The sequence below is a fragment of the Rana temporaria genome, chromosome 13, assembly GCF_905171775.1.
Source record: "Rana temporaria chromosome 13, aRanTem1.1, whole genome shotgun sequence".
NCBI lineage: Eukaryota > Metazoa > Chordata > Amphibia > Anura > Ranidae > Rana > Rana temporaria.
The window spans coordinates 14,943,782-14,962,785 of NC_053501.1; the positions used below are offsets into that span (position 1 = coordinate 14,943,782).

Consider the following 19,004-nt stretch of genomic DNA (forward strand, 5'->3'; position numbering starts at 1 on the left):
GCTGAGAACCGAGCGATCAAACACCACTGACCGCTCGGTTCTCAGTGCTCTGTGAGCAGAGAGCTGGTGACTGTAAGCTCGCTGGTACGATTGTGATCTTTCCCCAGCCTGGACCAGCATCAGCTGACAACGGGTTTCACTGAAAACGAGTCACAGGAGTGCAGAACGAACTGCACTCCTGTGATCCATAACAGAAGTACAGCCAAATAAACTCTGGCTGTACTTCTTCTTTAATTTCATACAAACGAACAATTAAAATAAATACAGGCATACCCCACTTTTAAGTACACAATGGGACCAGAGCATGTATGTAAAACGAAAATGTACTTAAAGTGAAACAATACCCTTTTTTCACTTCTAGGGGGTCAGGGGGTGTAGTCAAGAGCTGTAGTTGAGGTCCCAGGGGCTGTAGTGGGGGTGTCAGGGTCACACTGGAACAGGGGGGGGGCTATGCTCTCAGAGCTTCAGCTCCTTCTACTGTGGCTTCAAAATGTCTGTACAGTACTTGTAAGGCACTTAACATACACTCGCGGGTATGTCCTTACTCGCGAGTGTATGTAAAGTGAGTGTACTTAAAGCGGGGTATGCCTGTAAATCACTGAGCACTAGTACCAGCATATATTCCCTGGCTGACGGGAAATAAAGAAGACCTGTTTATGAACACAATCCCAGAGGGCAATGTGCTGGTTATCTCTTTGCTGCTCCAGTTGTAGCTTGACTTCTTGTCCAAGACGACACATACCTTTGGTAAATATAAGGCCTGGGATAATAGAACAGAAGTCAGATTACTGTGACCTGGTATGTCTGGGTGTAGGTTCCCACCTTGGTAGAACTTCTCTACTACGGACAGTTCCAGTCCAGACTGCAAGAGATGGATGAATCCGATGAGAGAAGCCTGCCAATATATTCCCCCATATCCTTCCTCCAATCCTGTACTGCAGGCAGAAAATGTCTGAACCGTTCTGTCTACTGTACAGCTCCTCTGTCCATCCCTCAGAGGGAAGTGCAGCAATGAGAATACAACCAGACGTAGGAGATTGGGGAAAATCTGCAGAATGCAAATAATAATTTAAAAAAACAGTAAATTTATTGTAGATTGTCCATAACTTCCTGATTAACAAAGTGGAGGGTGGGCCATGACCAGCTCCTCTGTTTGGTTAGTGGCAAGCAATCACGATTTTTTCAATCGCCGCAGCTCCCACTGTCCGCCAGGACCAAGTCTGAGCTCCAGGTGGTGAAACTGTGAAGAGAGAAAGTGGCAGAAGTGCAGAATGCAATTAATAATAATAATAAAAAAAAAAAAAAAAAAAGTAAATTTACTGCAGTAAATTTATTTTATTGAAAGTGGCTTACGTAAAGAACAGCCAGGCCTCACCATACCACATGAATGCAGAATCATTTACCAACCCCTTACACTTCACAGATCTGTTCAACAATGCTTAAAGGGGTTGTAAAGGTAAAAAAAAAAAAAAAAATCCTAAATAGTTGCCTTTACCTTAGTGCAGTCCTCCTTCACTTACCTCATCCTTCCATTTTGCTTTTAAGTGTCCTTATTTCTTCTGAGAAATCCTCACTTCCTGTTCTTCTGTCTGCAACTCCACACAGTAATGCAAGGCTTTCTCCCTGGTGTGGAGTGTGGTGCTCCCCCCCCTCCCTTAAGGGGGGAGGAGGCGAGCAGGAGAGTCAGGACGCTCTCTACATTGCAGATAGAGAAAGGAGCTGTGTGTTAAGAGGGCATCCTGACTCTCCTGCTCGCCCCCTCAAGGGAGGGGGCGAGCACGACACTCCACACCAGGGGAAAAGCCTTGCATTACTGTGTGGAGTTACAGAAAGAAGAAGAAATAAGGACATTTAAAAGCAAAATGGAAGGATGAGGTAAGTGAAGGAGGACTGTAATAATGTAAAGGAAGCCATTTAGGGATTTTTTTTTTTTACCTTTACAACCCCTTTAAAAATGAGAACTATAATGGTTTTAAGCCAAATGTAATTGAATAACGCTTACTAAGGTTATGTGTTTGCAAAACATACATTTTACAAATAAACATTTATACATGACACAGAATTAATGGAGCCATGTGCGAAACAGCAGAAGCCATCTGTCTTCAGGCTGTCTCTCTGATTGCAACTCTATATGGCTAAACAGGCTGGGAAGGAACAGAGTTTATTCTGAATAGTTCTCTATAACTCTATAAACACAAAGCTATGTCCAACAGGAGTTAAAGAGAGGTTAAAAACTACAACGAGACAGAAAACCTACGTTAGATCTACCGGTAACGGTATTTCTACGAGCCTTCCAGGACGGCACACCAGAGAGATAAGGGCTCCTCCCACAGGAAACACAATCAATTGACAAGTTTGTTATAAGTTCCCACCCACCCCCTTGCTCCTCAGTATTTAATAAAGTAATCTTGAACTGGTTCACAAGGGGCACCCCATCGGTACTTACCATTTAGCATATAGCTTACCTTTCTTCACATAGGGTGGGTAGTAGGCCTGCCGTCCTGGAAGGCTCGTAGAAATACCGTTACCGGTAGATCTAACGTAGGTTTTCTCCTACGCCTTCCAGGACGGCACACCAGAGAGGATATAAAAGGACCTCAGGCCTACCTCAGGGTGGGACCACAGCTTGGAGGACCTTCCGACCGAAAGCCAGGTCTTGCTGTGACAACAATTCTACACGGTAGTGTTTCAGGAAGGTGTGATGACTTGACCAGGTAGCCGCACTACGGATCTGGTCCCAGGAGGCACCTGCTCTCTCCGCCCAAGATGTCGCCAGAGATCTGGTTGAATGAGCTTTGATATTAAGTGGAGCTGGTTCTCCTGCACACTGATAAGCCTCTGCAATAGCTTCTCTAATCCATTTTGAGACTGATGGCCTTGAGGCCTGCAGTCCCTTCCTGACTCCACCATAAAGGATTAGGAGATGGTTAGATTTCTTGAAACTTTTGGTTCTCTCTAAATATATAAGAAGACATCTTCTTACGTCCAAACAGTGAAACTTAAATTCCTTCTCGTTCTTTGGTTCTGAACAAAAGGACGGCAATATCATTTCTTGCGTCCTGTTGAGTAAGGATGCTACTTTAGGTAGGTATAAGGGATCTGCCCTAAGAGTGACCCTGTCTGGTTGCACCCTAAGAAAAGGCTCTTTCATGGACAGAGCTTGCAGATCTCCCACCCTCCTGGCTGTAGTAATAGCTAACAAAAAAGCCAATTTTAACGTAAGGAACCTAAAGGAAACTTTCTCTAAAGGTTCAAAAGGGGGCATAGATACCCTAGTAAGGTCCCATGGTGGACAGAAGCTTTTAAGGACGGGGGACATTCTTTCCCTAGCTAGTAAGAACCTCTTAACTAGGTCGTCCTTCGCTAATCTTTTATCCAGGTACACGGAGAGGGGCTGCTACCTGTACTCGCAGGGTGCTAACCTTAAGCCCGGCGTCTGCTCCATCCTGGAGAAAATCCAGGATAACCGGAACCGACTGGGAAGACACTAGTCTTTTTCTACTCCAGGTCTGGAAAGTTTTCCATATTTTTAAGTAGATCTTTCTGGTGACCGGCTTTCTACTTGCAAGGAGAGTATTAATCACCTTTTCTGAACAACCTTTTTGTTTCAGAATCTGGCGCTCACTAACCAGGCTGTTAGTTGAAAGAACTCTGGTCTCGGGTGAGACACTGGACCCTGTCTGAGAAGATCTGTCCTAGCTGGGAGTCTCAGAGGTTCTGCTACTGACATGAACCTCAGATTCGCAAACCATGTCCTCCTTGGCCACCATGGGGCAATAAGGAGGACCTGACCGGGGGACCTGCTGACTTTCTGGAGTACCCGCGGAATTAGCGCCAGGGGTGGGAAGGCGTAGGCCATTCTGAAGTGCCAGTTCTGGGACAGCGCGTCCAGGCCCTCGGAGTCCCGTTCTACGGAGGTTGAGAAGTACCTGTTCACTTTCCTGTTCTTCCGGTTTGCGAACAGGTCTATGTCTGGTTCGCCAAACTGAAGAACTAGGGCCTGAAAGACCTCGGGATTCAATTCCCATTCCCCCTGTCTTATTTGTTGGCGACTGAGGAAGTCCGCTTCTATGTTGTCTGTCCCCTTTATATGTATGGCTGAGATGGAGGTGACCTTTTTCTCTGCCCAACCCAGAATTTCCATGGTTAGTTCCAATAGGGGACCGGATCTGGTACCGCCTTGGTGATTCAGGTAGGCCACTACTGTAGCGTTGTCTGAGCTCACCTGGACCTCCCCGTCTGTGACATCTTGTTGGAAGGCCTTCAGGGCTTCTCCTACTGCTCTGAGTTCCCTGGCATTGGAAGATTGACGAGCTAGGAGGTAGCACCATCTTCCTTGGGCTTTTTTCCCCCCCATGTGGGCACCCCACCCCCATGTGCTGGCATCCGTAGTCAATTTTACCGGATCCCATTGTGCCCAAGGTCGACCATCCCTTAGGTTTTGGTGACTGGTCCACCACTCTAGGGAGGACAGGACCTGAGGGGTGAGTAAAATCTCCTGATCCAGGGATTCCTTCTTCTTGTCCCAAGAGGACAGAAAGAAAAAATGGAGTATCCTTGCATGTAATTGGGACCAGACTACTGCTGGTATGGATGCCGACATTAAGCCTAGGACTCTCATAACTGACCTCCTGGGAAGTCTGGGGAATCTCACCAGATTCTCTGCTGCTGACGCTAATTTTTTTATTTTTTCTTCTGGCAGGAAGAGCGTCTGAAGCCTGGAGTCTATAGTGTAGCCCAGAAATATTTTTACCTGTTCTGGTATGAGGGAGGACTTCTCTAAATTGATAATCCAGCCTAGGCTTTCTAAAAACTCCATCACCCTGTTGGTATCCCTCTGAACCTGTGATTCTGTCTGACTGGAGATCAGTAGATTGTCCAGGTATGGTATAAGGCATATCCCTTGAAGATGTAGGAAGGCTACTGCCTCTGCCAGTATCTTTGTAAAGATTCTGGGGCTGGAGGTTAGGCCGAAGGGCAGCGCCCTGAACTGCCAATGAAAGATTTCCTCCCCTACCACTACCGCAAACCTCAAAAAGGCCTGATGGTCCACGTGAATTGGCACGTGCAAATAGGCGTCTTTCAGGTCTATAGTTGTCATGTAGGTTTCCTTCATGAGGTTCTTTCTCACTGAGTAAATACTCTCCATGGAAAACTTCTTCTGTTCTAAAAATTCGTTTAGTTTTCTCAGGTTTACTATCAGGCGGAATTTTCCTGATGGTTTCTGAACCAAAAACACGTGGGAATAAAACCCCCGGTATTGCTGTTCCACTGGCACTGGTGTTATTACTAGTTGCTCTGCCAATTCCTGAATCCCTTCCAAGAGGGCCTTTCTTTTTAGGGTATCCTTGGGGAGCTGCGTGAGGGTGATCATAGGGGGGGGAAAGGTGACAAATTCCAGGCGGAACCCATCCCTTATAAGCTTGTGTATGTAGGGACTGTCTGAAATACTTTCCCACTGTTGTACAAACTGGGACAGCCTCCCCCCTACTTTGACCTTGGCGTCACTTGGTCTGTTTAGCATCAGCCTTGGCAGGGGGAAAGAGCAAGTTATTCTTTTTATTCCCTTTGCCATAAAACCAGCGCCTATTGGGTTCTCTTTTATACTTCTGCTTGTTTTGCCCCTGGGGGCCTCGAAAAGTCTTCTTAAAACCATCTTTCTTAGGTTTCACAGGGAATTTCTTTCCCTTTTCTGAAGACCTAGCTAGGACATCATCCAATCCTTAGCCAAACAGAAGTGAACCCTGGAAAGGGAGTCCACACAGTTTTCCCTTTGATGTGACATCCCCATCCCAGGCCTTAACCCAGATAGCTCGCCTGGACGAGTTGATCAAGGCCGCTGTCTTGGCTGAAGCTTTAGCAGTTTCCAAAGCGGCATCTGCCAAGTATGCGACAGCTTTCCCTATCAAAGATAGAGACCCCAAGATTTCCTCTGACTCTGTAAACTGGGCGAGGTGTTCTGCCAGTTTCTCTACCCATAGGTCTGCATTCCTGGCTACACAGGTCGCAGCTAAGGCTGGGGCCATAGAAGCTGTGTTAGCCTCCCAGGCTTTCCTTAGGAGTGATTCGGCCCTACGATCCATTAGGTCTTTAATACTGCCAGCATCTTCAAATGAGAGGTCTGACTGTTTAGTGACCTGAGACAGGGCCGCATCCAGCTTTGGAAGTTTAAAGAAAACTTCCCCAACTGATTGGGTGAACGGGTACTTCCGTTTCCAGGTTTTCTGAGTGGTCAGTCTCCTTTCTGGATATTTCCACTCTTGTAGGATTATTTCTTTTAGAGATTGGTGGAGAGGGAAGACTCTATCCTGTGTTTCACTGAGCCCCCTATACACCTTATCCTGTGCAGAGGTCGTTTTAGGAACCTCTGGAATCTCTTCAGTGGCATAGATTGCCTGAAGGAGACTGTCCACATCCTCTGTTGAGAAGAGGAATCTTTTCAATTTTCCTTCCTCCTGAGACATGACTGAGTCTCTATCCTCCTCACCCTCTGAGCTATGTCTAGTGACCTGGCTCATGACCTCACTTTCCTCTTCCTCCTGATCATGAGAAAAGATCTGGGAGGGTAGGAAAGGGGTACTGGGTCCTGCAAGAAGCCTTCCCTGAGAAATCAAAGTCTCTCTAGGGACCGGTTCCTCTGTGCTAGGGCCTGTGGCTGCTTGTGTAGCCGTCTCCCTGAAAGCTCTAACCGTGGCCAACATTTCAGACTGCATTGACAAGAGAAAATCTTTCATCATGGCAGCTGCCTCCTTCCCAGCCAACTGGTTAATACACTTGTGGCAGAAGGGTTTGGTGTAGGATTTTGGGAGCTTATCTTTACAGTTTCCGCATTTTTTAGAGGAACTACCACTAGCAGATGCTGAGGATTGAGCAGAGGCCCCCTGGGTTTCGCCGGGAGATTCTGTTAGAGAGGGAACATAATAAACAACCGTGTTATTCCTTCCCACTTCTGGGCTGCAGGCTGTACTGGGGAGAAAAGAGAGAGAGAACGAGGAAGGCAGCCGTTACCAGCTGCATCCTGCGACTCAGGAACTCTCACTCTCCTCTTTCCTCCCTTTCCAGGAGGGACTGTACTCACCGACCCCCGATCTGGATTTGGTAGCCGCAGCGCTAGTCTTCCCTTCCTCTTCCATCATGAGGAGGTTGACTGGGTCCTTGGCTTGCCGGTACCTGTTGAAGGGTTTATCCGCCGCCGACCCCACCGCTCCACGCTGCCCTCCACGCCGAAGCATCACTTCCGGGTTGCCGTGTAGGGAACGCCCACTCTCCGGTGACGCGCTTCCTGTACCTCCGAACGAGGTCTGGAGCGCAATGCTCCTCTGCAAACCCCCCCAGGAAGAAGAGATTAGCAGCGTGGCGGATTTTTGTGCAGAGGGACGATGGCTTTTTCACCACAGCTCAGAGCGTCCATGCATGTCTTTGTGGCGACCTGTGAGCGACCGAAGCCAACAGGTTAGTTCAGCTCTCCCCGGCCTCCCTGAACCTGCCTCAACAGGGGTACCCTTCGACCTCACCGTCTCCAGGTAATATAAAACAACAAACGTGCCGCTGTGTTCGGGAGAAACACAATCAAAATACTGAGGAGCAAGGGGGTGGGTGGGAACTTATAACAAACTTGTCAATTGATTGTGTTTCCTGTGGGAGGAGCCCTTATCTCTCTGGTGTGCCGTCCTGGAAGGCGTAGGAGAAAAATACTTTCACATTTACTGAACAAAAAGCAAAACACTTATGCCTCATTTCCACTGAGCGGAACGTTTCGGGTTGGTACAGTTTGGAACGGTTAGAATGGTTCGGTCTATTCCGATGAGCGTTTCCACTGCAAGTCGGACCATCAGGGGCCATGCAGGGTTTAGAAAAAATGCCTAGCGTGTCCACCGATCAGTGGAATGTATTGTAGCTCCGCCCTAATCAAACCGTTCCATTTTCTATGGCCCCACATCTGAAGCAGGACCCAGAATAGTGCGGTACAGTTCGGTTTTATGGCACACTTTCATAATGGAAACACCCAAAATAGCGTACCGAACCGATCCGCTCAGTGGAAACGAGGCATTATTCTTTTTTCTTTAACAGAAAAGCAACACTTATTCTTGCAATTTAATTTTTTTAGGCCCCTTTCTCAGTGGTAGACTCTGCCAGCCGATCTGCCCGCTCAGTGGGGGGGGGGGGGGATCTTGCAGCTGATGACATGGTCCGTGTCTACTGAGCAGAGTGGACACAGTCGCCTCTCCTCCATCGGCTGTGGAGACCGGCGGTCCGTTTCCTCCTGACTAGCATTCGATCCGGCAGACGTATGGGGAATGGGTCCCCATCCCTCCGTTTTTAGCGGACAGGATTGAATCAGACGTCGGCGGGGGGTCAGTGACCATGTCCGCTGACATCCACCGCTCCGTAGAGCGGATAGACGGTCCGATCGGGTCCAACTGAAAAACTGACAGGAGAACCCGACTGAAAGGGGCCTTAGTCCTGACCATAATAAAGAAAATAAACCACTTTACTTTCCCTTAAGGACATTGCACATTGATTTACTGTCACATCATGCAGTTTGGGGTCTCTCACCTCCTGCAAGCTGCGTCTGTGCCCAACGCTAATTAATGTCATCCCCATCTGGGTACAGTGCGTGTATAACTCCACCTCTGCATCTTCACTGAGGGCACTGCTTGCCTCGTCCAGTACTAAGAGAGAAGACAAAAAAAAGTACGGAGTGTGTATTGAAGCGATCAGGCGGGACGGTAAGATAGGAAAACATGGACATCTCAAGGTGACCACAAAGTATACACCAACATCTCTAGGTGACCCCACACTAGAAACCCCCACCAACATCTCCAGGGGACAACATTCTGCATTTCATCTGAGCATCTGATAGTGTGTACTCGCAGGGTGAAGTGTTTTAAATCCTTTAGTTCCATAAAGGGGTTGTATGGGTTTGTTTAAACACACGTGTTATACTTACCTCCACTGTGCAGTTCGTTTTGCACAGAGTGGCCCTGATCCTCCTGTTCCGGGGTCCCTCTGCGGCTGCTACCCCCCCCCCCCTCTGGGAAGCTCTATCCCGGGGGGTTAGCTTGTGGGCACGCTACGCCCATAGACACGGTGTGCGACTCGGTCCGGCGGCCGCGTCATTGGATGCGATTGACAGCAGCGCAAAGCCAATGACTGCGCTGCTATTAATCTATACAATCAACGTGCAGACTCCGTGGAGAAGAGGAAGCCAGGGAATGCGCACAGCAGGTGAAGGGGCTCAGGTAAGTCGTCGTTGCCAGGCGTTTTTTCAAAAAATGTGGTGCCCCCTGTTGGCCTGTCTTAATCATACCAGGTGCAGTGTTGGGTCTATTCCAGGTTATACCATGACCAGTGGAAAAGTAGCTAGAGAAAAAAAGTGATGTAAACTGGAGTGTCCCTGCCTCTATTTCCTCAAAGTCTTTTCTTGCTTTATCACAGTGAAAAAACATTTCCAACCATCACACACAATGCAGACTATTGATAACTAAAGACTAAAAGACAGAAGCGGACTTCCCTGGAGGAGACCCCCCCCCTTGTCCTTTTGACTACTCCGGGCAGGGTCCCCCTGGATGACACCCTCCTGTCTCAGATGCACCATTTCGGCAGATTTCACCGCAGTACACATACATTACAAAGTTCCTATGTATAGCTCACCTGCATATTTAGGCTGCAGATAAAACAAGCGAGAAAATGCCAAACGCTGCATTTCCCCAGGGGATAGAACCTCTGGCCTGTACAAAAAAAATAAAAATGTATCTGAATCAGAACAGACATACCACACATATATATACATACATTATATATTACATGGTGTGTAAGGCTCACCAATTCCAGTCCACTGCCTGGTCTAGGCCCCCCGTCCTGCTCACCAGAGAGGTCTGCCACAGAGAAAACAACATGAAAAGACCCTCCAAAAACAACGGAGCCCAGACAACCTGCATTACACAAATGTACATACAGTTCTTTGTACATACGGTGAGAGACGATTGGTGGAACCAAAAAACATGACCAAAACAGGGACCCACCAGAGAACGGGGACAGGGACCCACCAGAAAACAGGGCCAGGAAGGGGACAGGGACCCACCAGACAACAGGGCCAGGAAGGGGACAGGGACCCACCAGACAACAGGGCCACGAAGGGGACAGGGACCCACCAGAGAACAGGACCACGAAGGGGACAGGGACCCACCAGAGAACAGGACCACGAAGGGGACAGGGACCCACCAGAGAACAGGACCACGAAGGGGACAGGGACCCACCAGAGAACAGGACCACGAAGGGGACAGGGACCCACCAGAGAACAGGACCACGAAGGGGGCACACACACACACACCTCAGTACATGAGAGTCTTTCCCTTGTCTTACCAGGCCTGACATTTCCAGTGATCTGAGGATTCTGTCATCATCCATCCGACCTGAGACAAGAACAAGAAGCGTCAAGACATACACGTCACTGCAAGGCAATTCCCACAACACCCTCCAGAGACAAGTCACTTTGCAACCCCTGTCCTCCTTCCAGAGAGGTGTGACTTCACCGTACCCCACTGCCACAAGAGTCATGTAACCACCTCACCCACCTGAGACGTATCACTGCACTGCCTACCCAACCATACACATGTACTTGCACCACCACTAGCCTAAGATGGGTCATTGCACCTACCTCTTCCAGACATGTGTCACTGCACCTCCATGTCGAGAAATGTAGCACTGCACCTCCTCTCTCCCCAGAGACATGGCACCCCCAGGAGGTGTATCAATGAACTGTCTGCTCATTCCAGAGACGCATCAATGAACTGTCTGCTCATTCCAGAGACGCATCAATGAACTGTCTGCTCATTCCAGAGACGCATCAATGAACTGTCTGCTCATTCCAGAGACGCATCAATGAACTGTCTGCTCATTCCAGAGACGCATCAATGAACTGTCTGCTCATTCCAGAGACGCATCAATGAACTGTCTGCTCATTCCAGAGACGCATCAATGAACTGTCTGCTCATTCCAGAGACGCATCAATGAACTGTCTGCTCATTCCAGAGACGCATCAATGAACTGTCTGCTCATTCCAGAGACGCATCAATGAACTGTCTGCTCATTCCAGAGACGCATCAATGAACGGTCTGCTCATTCCAGAGACGCGGCACTGCACTGCCTCCCTCTTTTAGAGATTTGTCACATCCTTATACTCTGCAACACAGACAGTCCCTCTTTCAGACACTTTAAATACATATAGGTAGATTCACAAAGAGTTAGGCCGGCTTATCAGTAGATAAACCGACCTAACTCAGAATCTATGCCGCCTTATGTTTAAGCGTATGCTCAAACAGAGAAACACTTAAACATATCTAAGATTGCAATTTTTCGGATGGCTGCTAGGTGGCGCTTCCGGCCGGCGTAGAATATGTAAATGAGTTTCTACGTCGATTCCCGAACGTACGCCCGGCCGCCGCAGTCGCTTTACGCCGTTTCCGTAAGGCCTTAGGCGGCCTAAAGTTATTCCACGTATGTGGTGGAATAACAATGTTAAAGTATGGCCGCCGTTCCCGCCGCGAGGTTCAAATTTTTTACGTCGTTTGCGTAAGTCGTCCGCGAATCGGGATTTACGTTGTTTACGTCCACATCAAAATCAATAGGCCCGTACGGCGTACTTAGCCGCAATGCGCACTGGGAAATGTAGGCGCCTTTAAAAACGTGAGGTCAAGCCTCATTACCATACAACACGCCCCACTCCAACCCATTTGAATTAGGCGCCCTTACGCCCGCCGCGTTTACACTACGCCGCCCTAAGTAAGGAGGTAAGTGGCTTGAGAATCATGTACTTGCCTCTCTTACTTAAGGCGGCATAGTGTAAACACGCTAGGCTACACCGACCTAGTTTTGCGCGCCCCTACCTGAATCTACCCAATACTGCCTTGTGCAAGCCCAGCTGATGAAGGTCAGACAGCACACTGGTTAACTCACCAGAATTTGGGTGTATCTCTTTCAGTGGGTAGATCACCTGAAAACACAAAATATATATATATGTCTTATGAGTGCTGTGGCAGGGCACAAAACATCACAATACTGCATATAGCACTACTGGTGCCGACACACTATATGTACAAGACTCCTGCAAATGTTCTTGCTCTCTCTCTTCCAAATGACCCCCAAAACACATCATGGGCCTCACCTGCTCTCTCAGGCTTCCGTCACTTAGGAATGATTTTTGTGGCAGGAAAAGAACACCGTGAGGACCAAACGGAGTATGAACAGATACCCGACCTAAGGAGGCATACGACCTTGTGAGACAGAGGAACAGAGAGACATCAGAACACAAGGAAGAAGAGTGTCAGAGACAAGATGGCGACATGGCAGGCAATCAGCACCAACCAAATAAAGTTGCACAAAGAAGTGCCTAGAGAACACAGAACCAAATCAGAGTATATTATGTGATGGAGAGAGGGAAGGAGAGAAAGTTAGTGGAGTGGAGACAGCGGCGTCCATCTCTCACATACATACAGTGAGACGTACCATGTTTTGTCTTCCACAGTCCGGCTAGAACGCGTAGAATGGAGGATTTCCCACTGCCAGTCTCTCCACTGATCAGAAGATTATTCCCTTTACTCACACGCAGGCTGAGCTCTCGCACTAATGTGCACTCCGATACCGGCGTGCTAATTGTTACATTATCCAGGATAAATACCCCTTCGCCATTTTGTGGCTTCTCCTGCGGGGACCTGCCAGTATAAGAAGTGAGATTCACCAATGTTAATTATGGACACACACACACTATGGGGCCAGATTTACAGCTGAGATACGACGGAGTATCTCAGATACTCCGTCGTATCCTCTCAGAGTATCTATGCGACGTTCGGCGGTATCGGCGTATTTTGCCGCGGGTGTGAAACTTTCAATTTTTATTTTTTTTTCAAAAGACTTCCCATTGCCGTCAATGGGAAAACGCCACTGTCGCCTGAAAAAAGGGTCCGGGACTTTTTTTCAGGCGACAGGCGTTCGGCGTCTATGAGATGTGAACCATCTCCATAGACAGCAATGGGAATTCTCCCCTCTAGCGACAGAAGCGTCCGGCGTCGGGCGTTTTGTCGCTCAGGTGTGAATGCAGCCTTAATAAGATCCGACAGGTGTAATTGTTTTACACTGTTGGATCTTAGGATGCAGTACCGCGGCCGCCGCTGGGGGGAGTTTGCGTCGTAAACCAGCGTCGGGTATGCAAATTAGCAGTTACGGCGATCCACGGCGGTTTTTCGCGTTCACTACGTCGCCGCTACTCTAGTTTCGTCGCAATTTTAGTCGTCGTTTGACCTGCCCTAACTTTACACAGCAATCGTATTGCTGTATAAAGTATGGCCGTCGTTCCCGCGTCGAAATTTAAAAATTAACGTCGTTTGCGTAACACGTCCGGGAAAACGGAAGTACGCTACGCGTGTCGCCGTTCGAAAAAATGTCACTTCGCGCAAGGCACGGCGGGAGTTACGAAACGGAGCATGCGCAGTAGGTCCGGCGCGGGAGCGCGCCTAATTTAAATGGCACACGCCCATTTAAAATTACGCGGGCTTACGCCGGAGTAGTTTTCATCGCAAGTGCTTTGTGAATCAGGCACTTGTGATGAAAACTTGCGGCGGTGTAACGTATATACGATACGTTACGCCGCCGCTAGTCTACGTGAATCTGGCTATAATTATATATATATAGCAGTGTCAGCTAGGTACATCCCCATAAATACAGAAAATGGATTGTGAGCTATAGGCACCCCCATATATATACACAGATAGGGGAGTTTCAGGGATGTACACCCCTGTATATACAGACAGGGCTGCTGTTAGAAATCATGGGGCCCTGTACAGTTTCCCTGACAGGCCCCCCTTCCCCCTCGAAAATATCAAATGATACCTAGACTAAAAATACTATCCCCTTCAGCAATGGAGGCAGTGACTAGGAGTGTTGCACGTGCCCTGGCTGAAATGCTGTGCTTTTCAGCCATGGCAGAATTTATACCCCTGTCAAACAAAACCATGTAATTGCAGCATGCTAGTCCCCCTGTCCCATTCGGAGTGATATCAACTGCACTTCACCTCTTATCCCGGCTAGAAGTCTCCAGATTGGTGCCCCAACAGGAAAGAAGATATCGTAAGGTCAGTGTGAACCAATACACAGGGCATAATAGTATGGGGCTGCTTTAACACTTAACCGCAACTCAACCGCAGGGTTTACCACCCACAACTTTATATGTGAACTGGTGTGCGGAGGCGACACTGTGCTTTGTGATCTTTGGCTTCTCCCGTGTTGCTTGGGTAGATCTCTATCTCTTTAAGGTTGCCTACCCCTGCACTACACCATTGGAATACAGCGCCTGGAACTCACTTTCTACACATTTTTCTGTGTTCTGCTGTGATTTACAGCCCATTCAAAGGAATGGGCTCCAAAAAAAATAAAAATATATCACACCTCATGGGAACGCTCAGGGCAGCCAAGTTTACCCCCACCTCTCAGTACAAATCTCCTCTCCGGGTCATATTCTCTATAAAGATTCCCCCTTAGCCCCAAATCCCTATCCAGTACAGATTTCTCCCCACAGTCCCTAAACTCCCCTCAGTAAAGACCCTCCAGTAGAGATCATGGCGGGCATAGGAACATGTTTAAATTTTTTTTCTAAATATATATATATATATATATATAAAAATAAATAAATAAAATGTAGAAGCAGCTCCAGCTCTCCTACCCTTCCTTGCAGCCTACCTTTAAGCCAGCCACCATATCAGCGCAGTTCAGCCAGATACAAGTGGCTCGGCAGACTCTGTGCCCCTCTGTGATTGGCAAAGTCTGTGCCCCTCCACGATAGGCAGATGGTGTGAAAATAACAGCAAAGTGAACAAGTGCTTTGTGCAATCAGTCAGACGGTCAGGAACTGCAGCCGATCAGGAGGTAGGACACTGTCCTGTGATGGATTCAGAGACTTGCAGTTGTTCGTAGTTCCGAGGTGTCCGATCATACTCAACAGTAACAGAGCACATTCACTGACAGATGGGAAATGTGTTGCTAGTTCGGAACTGCAGGTATTAGTACCGCCATAAAAACGCAGATAGTGGAATGTTAAATACAGAAAAAGGACACTACATACCCATCTTCTTCCTCCTCTGGACTTAATTCCTTGTCTTCTTCTAAAATCTTCATCATCACCTCCACCAGCTCCCCAATTCTGAGAAGATGCAAAATTACCAACAACTTCACTGAACAGAGCACTTCCCAAATATCATCCCTCAACACCACAATTACCTGCTACAAATCACAAAAAAACGCTACTGCCGGCCAGAGTCCCTCCCACATATATCATCATCTCCATTACTGGCCAGAACCCGCTCTCAAATATAATCCCCTGGCCAGAGTCACTTCCACAAATGACACTCACAACCACCATCAACGTCCAGAGTTACTCCCACATATCCTATCACCGCCATTACTGGTCAGAGCCCCTAGCCAGAACCCCTTCCACATATAACGCTCACCACTGCCATCACTGGCCAGAACCCCCTTCACATACAACGCTCACCACTGCCATCACTGGCCAGAACCCCTTCCACATATAACACTCAGCATTGCCATCACTGGCCAGAACCCCTTCCCCTTCCACATATAACACTCACCACTGCCATCACTGGCCAGAACCCCTTCCACATATAACACTCACCACTGCCATCTCTGGCCAGAACCCCTTCCACATATAACACTCAGCATTGCCATCACTGGCCAGAACCCCTTCCACATATAACGCTCACCACTGCCATCACTGGCCAGAACCCCTTCCACATATAACACTCAGCATTGCCATCACCCCTTCCCCTTCCACATATAACACTCACCACTGCCATTTCTGGCCAGACCACATCATGCCACCACCATCACCGTTCAGAGTTCCTTGTACACATAACATTTAAGACCACCACTGGCCAGAGCCTCTCCCACATATCATACTCTCCGCTGGCAGGAGCCTCTCTCATGTATACTTTTCTAGCCAGATCTCCCCACTCCCACATATTCTCACTATTAACAAACAGTGTCCCTCCCACATATCACATTCACCAACACTGGGCAGAGCCCATCCCACAAAATCAGTGTAAATGGAACATCTTAAAGTGATCTCATGTAGTTGCCAACACCCCTGATAGACAGGAAATTGTGGAGAAACCCCCAAGGTGGGGCTTTTTAGGCAACAATATTTAAAGTAGTCAAGGTAGTACAAAATAGTATTTTTAATATACAAAAATAAACATATATAGCACAAAAATATTTAAAAACAATGCATAAAGGGGTATGAATAAAAAACAGAGTCCATAATACATTTACACGGCCCTACGCGTTTCGGATTACCCTTCTTCAGGGGCCGAAGTATGTATGAAGTCAAAGGTGAACACTTTTCACTCAGGACACGTGATCAACCTTGCACACCCCAAAAAAAGGAGACACTGTTAACAGGACGCAGAAAGATTCCCCAGATGAAAATAAGAGGAAAGGACGCCAGCAATCTTGAATCGCAATAGAGCAAAACCTCGGCCACAGTAGTCACAAAGTAGCATATAGTAATAGTATTAATGCCTGTGTTTGCTGAAGGATGTCATATATGGTTTGGCCAGAGGGGTCAGTAAAGAGCTGAACAGCTCGAATATAGAGCAAACGCTCTGTGAAGCCGAGGAGACGTGCCGCTTGCTCCACTGACGTCCAGCAATGTCAAACTTACCGCCCTCAATGACCAAAGAACCTCCCACATATGACACTTACAACCACTAAAATCAGCGAGATCCCTCCCTCTGTCATCTCTGCTACAGACACCGCTCCACCCCAAGTCACACAATGCACCCCAAGTCACACAATGCACTGACCACAGTCCCTCCTATTCTGCACTCACCGATGTGTGTACCCAGCCACGTCGCACAGATTGCTGGATAAATCCATGAGCTGACTGAAGCAGTTGACCAGATAGATAGAAACAAATGCATTCTGTGGAGAGAGACCCAGCATGAGAACTGCCAGAGTAGGAAGAAGGAGAGTGGTAGAGAGGACAGGAGGAGAACAAATGAGGGAGGAGGTAGAGAGGAGAGGTGGAGAAACAAGTGAGAAGGTAAAGAGGACGGGTGGAAAAACAAGAGGAGAAGGTAGGAGGAGGAGGTAGGAGCAGACAGGTGGAGAAACAAGGAGGAGGAGGTAGAAAAGACAGGTGGAGAAACAAGGAGGAGGAGGTAGAGCGGACAGGTGGAGAAACAGGGGGAGGAGGTAGAGCGGACAGGTGGAGAAACAAGGGGGAGGAGGTAGAGCGGACAGGTGGAGAAACATGGGGGAGGAGGTAGAGCGGACAGGTGGAGAAACAAGGGAAGGAGGTAGAAAGGACAGGTGTAGAAACAAGGAGGAGGAAGTAGAGCGGACAGGTGGAGAAACAAGGAGGAGGAGGTAGAAAGGACAGGTGGAGAAACAAGGGGGAGGAAGTAGAGCGGACAGGTGGAGAAACATGGGGGAGGAGGTAGAGCGGACAGGTGGGGAAACAAGGGGGAGGAGGTAGAGCGGACAGGTGGGGAAACAAGAGGGAGGAGGTAGAGCGGACAGGTGGAGAAACAAGGGGGAGGAGGTAGAGCGGACAGGTGGAGAAACAAGGGAAGGAGGTAGAAAGGACAGGTGTAGAAACAAGGAGGAGGAAGTAGAGCGGACAGGTGGAGAAACAAGGAGGAGGAGGTAGAGCAGACAGGTGGAGAAACAAGGGGGAGGAGGTAGAGCGGACAGGTGGAGAAACAAGGGGGAGGAGGTAGAGCGGACAGGTGGAGAAACAAGGGGGAGGAGGTAGAGCGGACAGGTGGAGAAACAAGGGGGAGGAGGTAGAGCGGACAGGTGGAGAAACAAGGGGGAGGAGGTAGAGCAGACAGGTGGAGAAACAAGGGGGAGGAGGTAGAAAGGACAGGTGGAGAAACAAGGGAAGGAGGTAGAAAGGACAGGTGTAGAAACAAGGAGGAGGAAGTAGAGCGGACAGGTGGAGAAACAAGGAGGAGGAGGTAGAGCAGACAGGTGGAGAAACAAGGGGGAACAGGTAGAGCGAACAGGTGAAGGAAGAAGGGGGGAGGAGGTAGAGCGGACAGGTGGAGAAACAAGGGGGAGGAGGTAGAGCGGACAGGTGGGGAAACAAGGGGGAGGAGGTAGAGCGGACAGGCGGAGAAACAAGGGGGGAGGAGGTAGAGCGGACAGGTGGAGAAACAAGGGGGAGGAGGTAGAGCGGACAGGTGGAGAAACAAGGAGGAGGTAGAGCAGACAGGTGGAGAAACAAGGAGGAGGTAGAGCAGACAGGTGGAGAAACAAGGGGGAGGAGGTAGAGCGGACAGGTGGGGAAACAAGGGGGAGGAGGTAGAGCGGACAGGCGGAGAAACAAGGGGGAGGAGGTAGAGCGGACAGGTGGAGAAACAAGGGGGAGGAGGTAGAGCGGACAGGTGGAGAAACAAGGAGGAGGTAGAGCAGACAGGTGGAGAAACAAGGTGGAGGAGGTAGAGCGGACAGGTGGAGAAACAAGGGGGAGGAGGTAGAGCGGACAGGTGGAGAAACAAGGGGGAGGAGGTAGAAAGGACAGGTGGAGAAACAAGGGAAGGAGGTAGAAAAGACGGGTGGAGAAACAAGAAAGGAGGTAATACCTTACTGATAAGCTCGCTCAGTTCACCAGAACTCAGGTCATTGTACACTCCAGAGAAGATGGGAATAGCGATAGTCATATAACTCAGGATTCCACCCAGATAATCAAAGGTGTTTGTTCCAACTGTCCGCAAGAGAGGTCAAATAATTATTCACCCTGGCCGGAGTTCCACAATGACCCCCCCCCCCCCCCCCCAATCCTGGTGCAACATTTCCCTACTCACAAGACAGCCATAGTTCCTGATATATCAGATCCTTCTGGGTGGCGATAAGGCTCTTCAGGCGATTCTCTGTTCTAGCATATTCTACACAGCCGGCTCTGGAAGAGAACAGCATCACTTGTTGGAGGA

At 48.8% G+C, this 19,004-nt stretch overlaps 1 protein-coding gene across 1 annotated transcript in view; it reads right to left on the bottom strand.

The window, feature by feature from the left end:
* Positions 1-1,065: 1,065 nt before the first annotated feature.
* Positions 1,066-19,004, bottom strand: part of ABCD4 (ATP binding cassette subfamily D member 4) — a 32,964-nt gene continuing 15,025 nt past the window's right edge. The window contains exons 8-19 of the mRNA XM_040333762.1: positions 18,879-18,973; positions 18,657-18,778; positions 16,898-16,989; positions 15,116-15,193; positions 12,508-12,713; positions 12,167-12,258; positions 11,959-11,995; positions 10,366-10,415; positions 9,826-9,878; positions 9,655-9,731; positions 8,557-8,672; positions 1,066-1,240 (exon numbers count right to left, since the gene is read on the bottom strand). Coding sequence (XP_040189696.1) covers positions 1,172-1,240; positions 8,557-8,672; positions 9,655-9,731; positions 9,826-9,878; positions 10,366-10,415; positions 11,959-11,995; positions 12,167-12,258; positions 12,508-12,713; positions 15,116-15,193; positions 16,898-16,989; positions 18,657-18,778; positions 18,879-18,973 — 1,087 coding nt within the window. The 3' untranslated portion in view covers positions 1,066-1,171. The remainder of the gene's footprint in view (positions 1,241-8,556; positions 8,673-9,654; positions 9,732-9,825; positions 9,879-10,365; positions 10,416-11,958; positions 11,996-12,166; positions 12,259-12,507; positions 12,714-15,115; positions 15,194-16,897; positions 16,990-18,656; positions 18,779-18,878; positions 18,974-19,004) is intronic.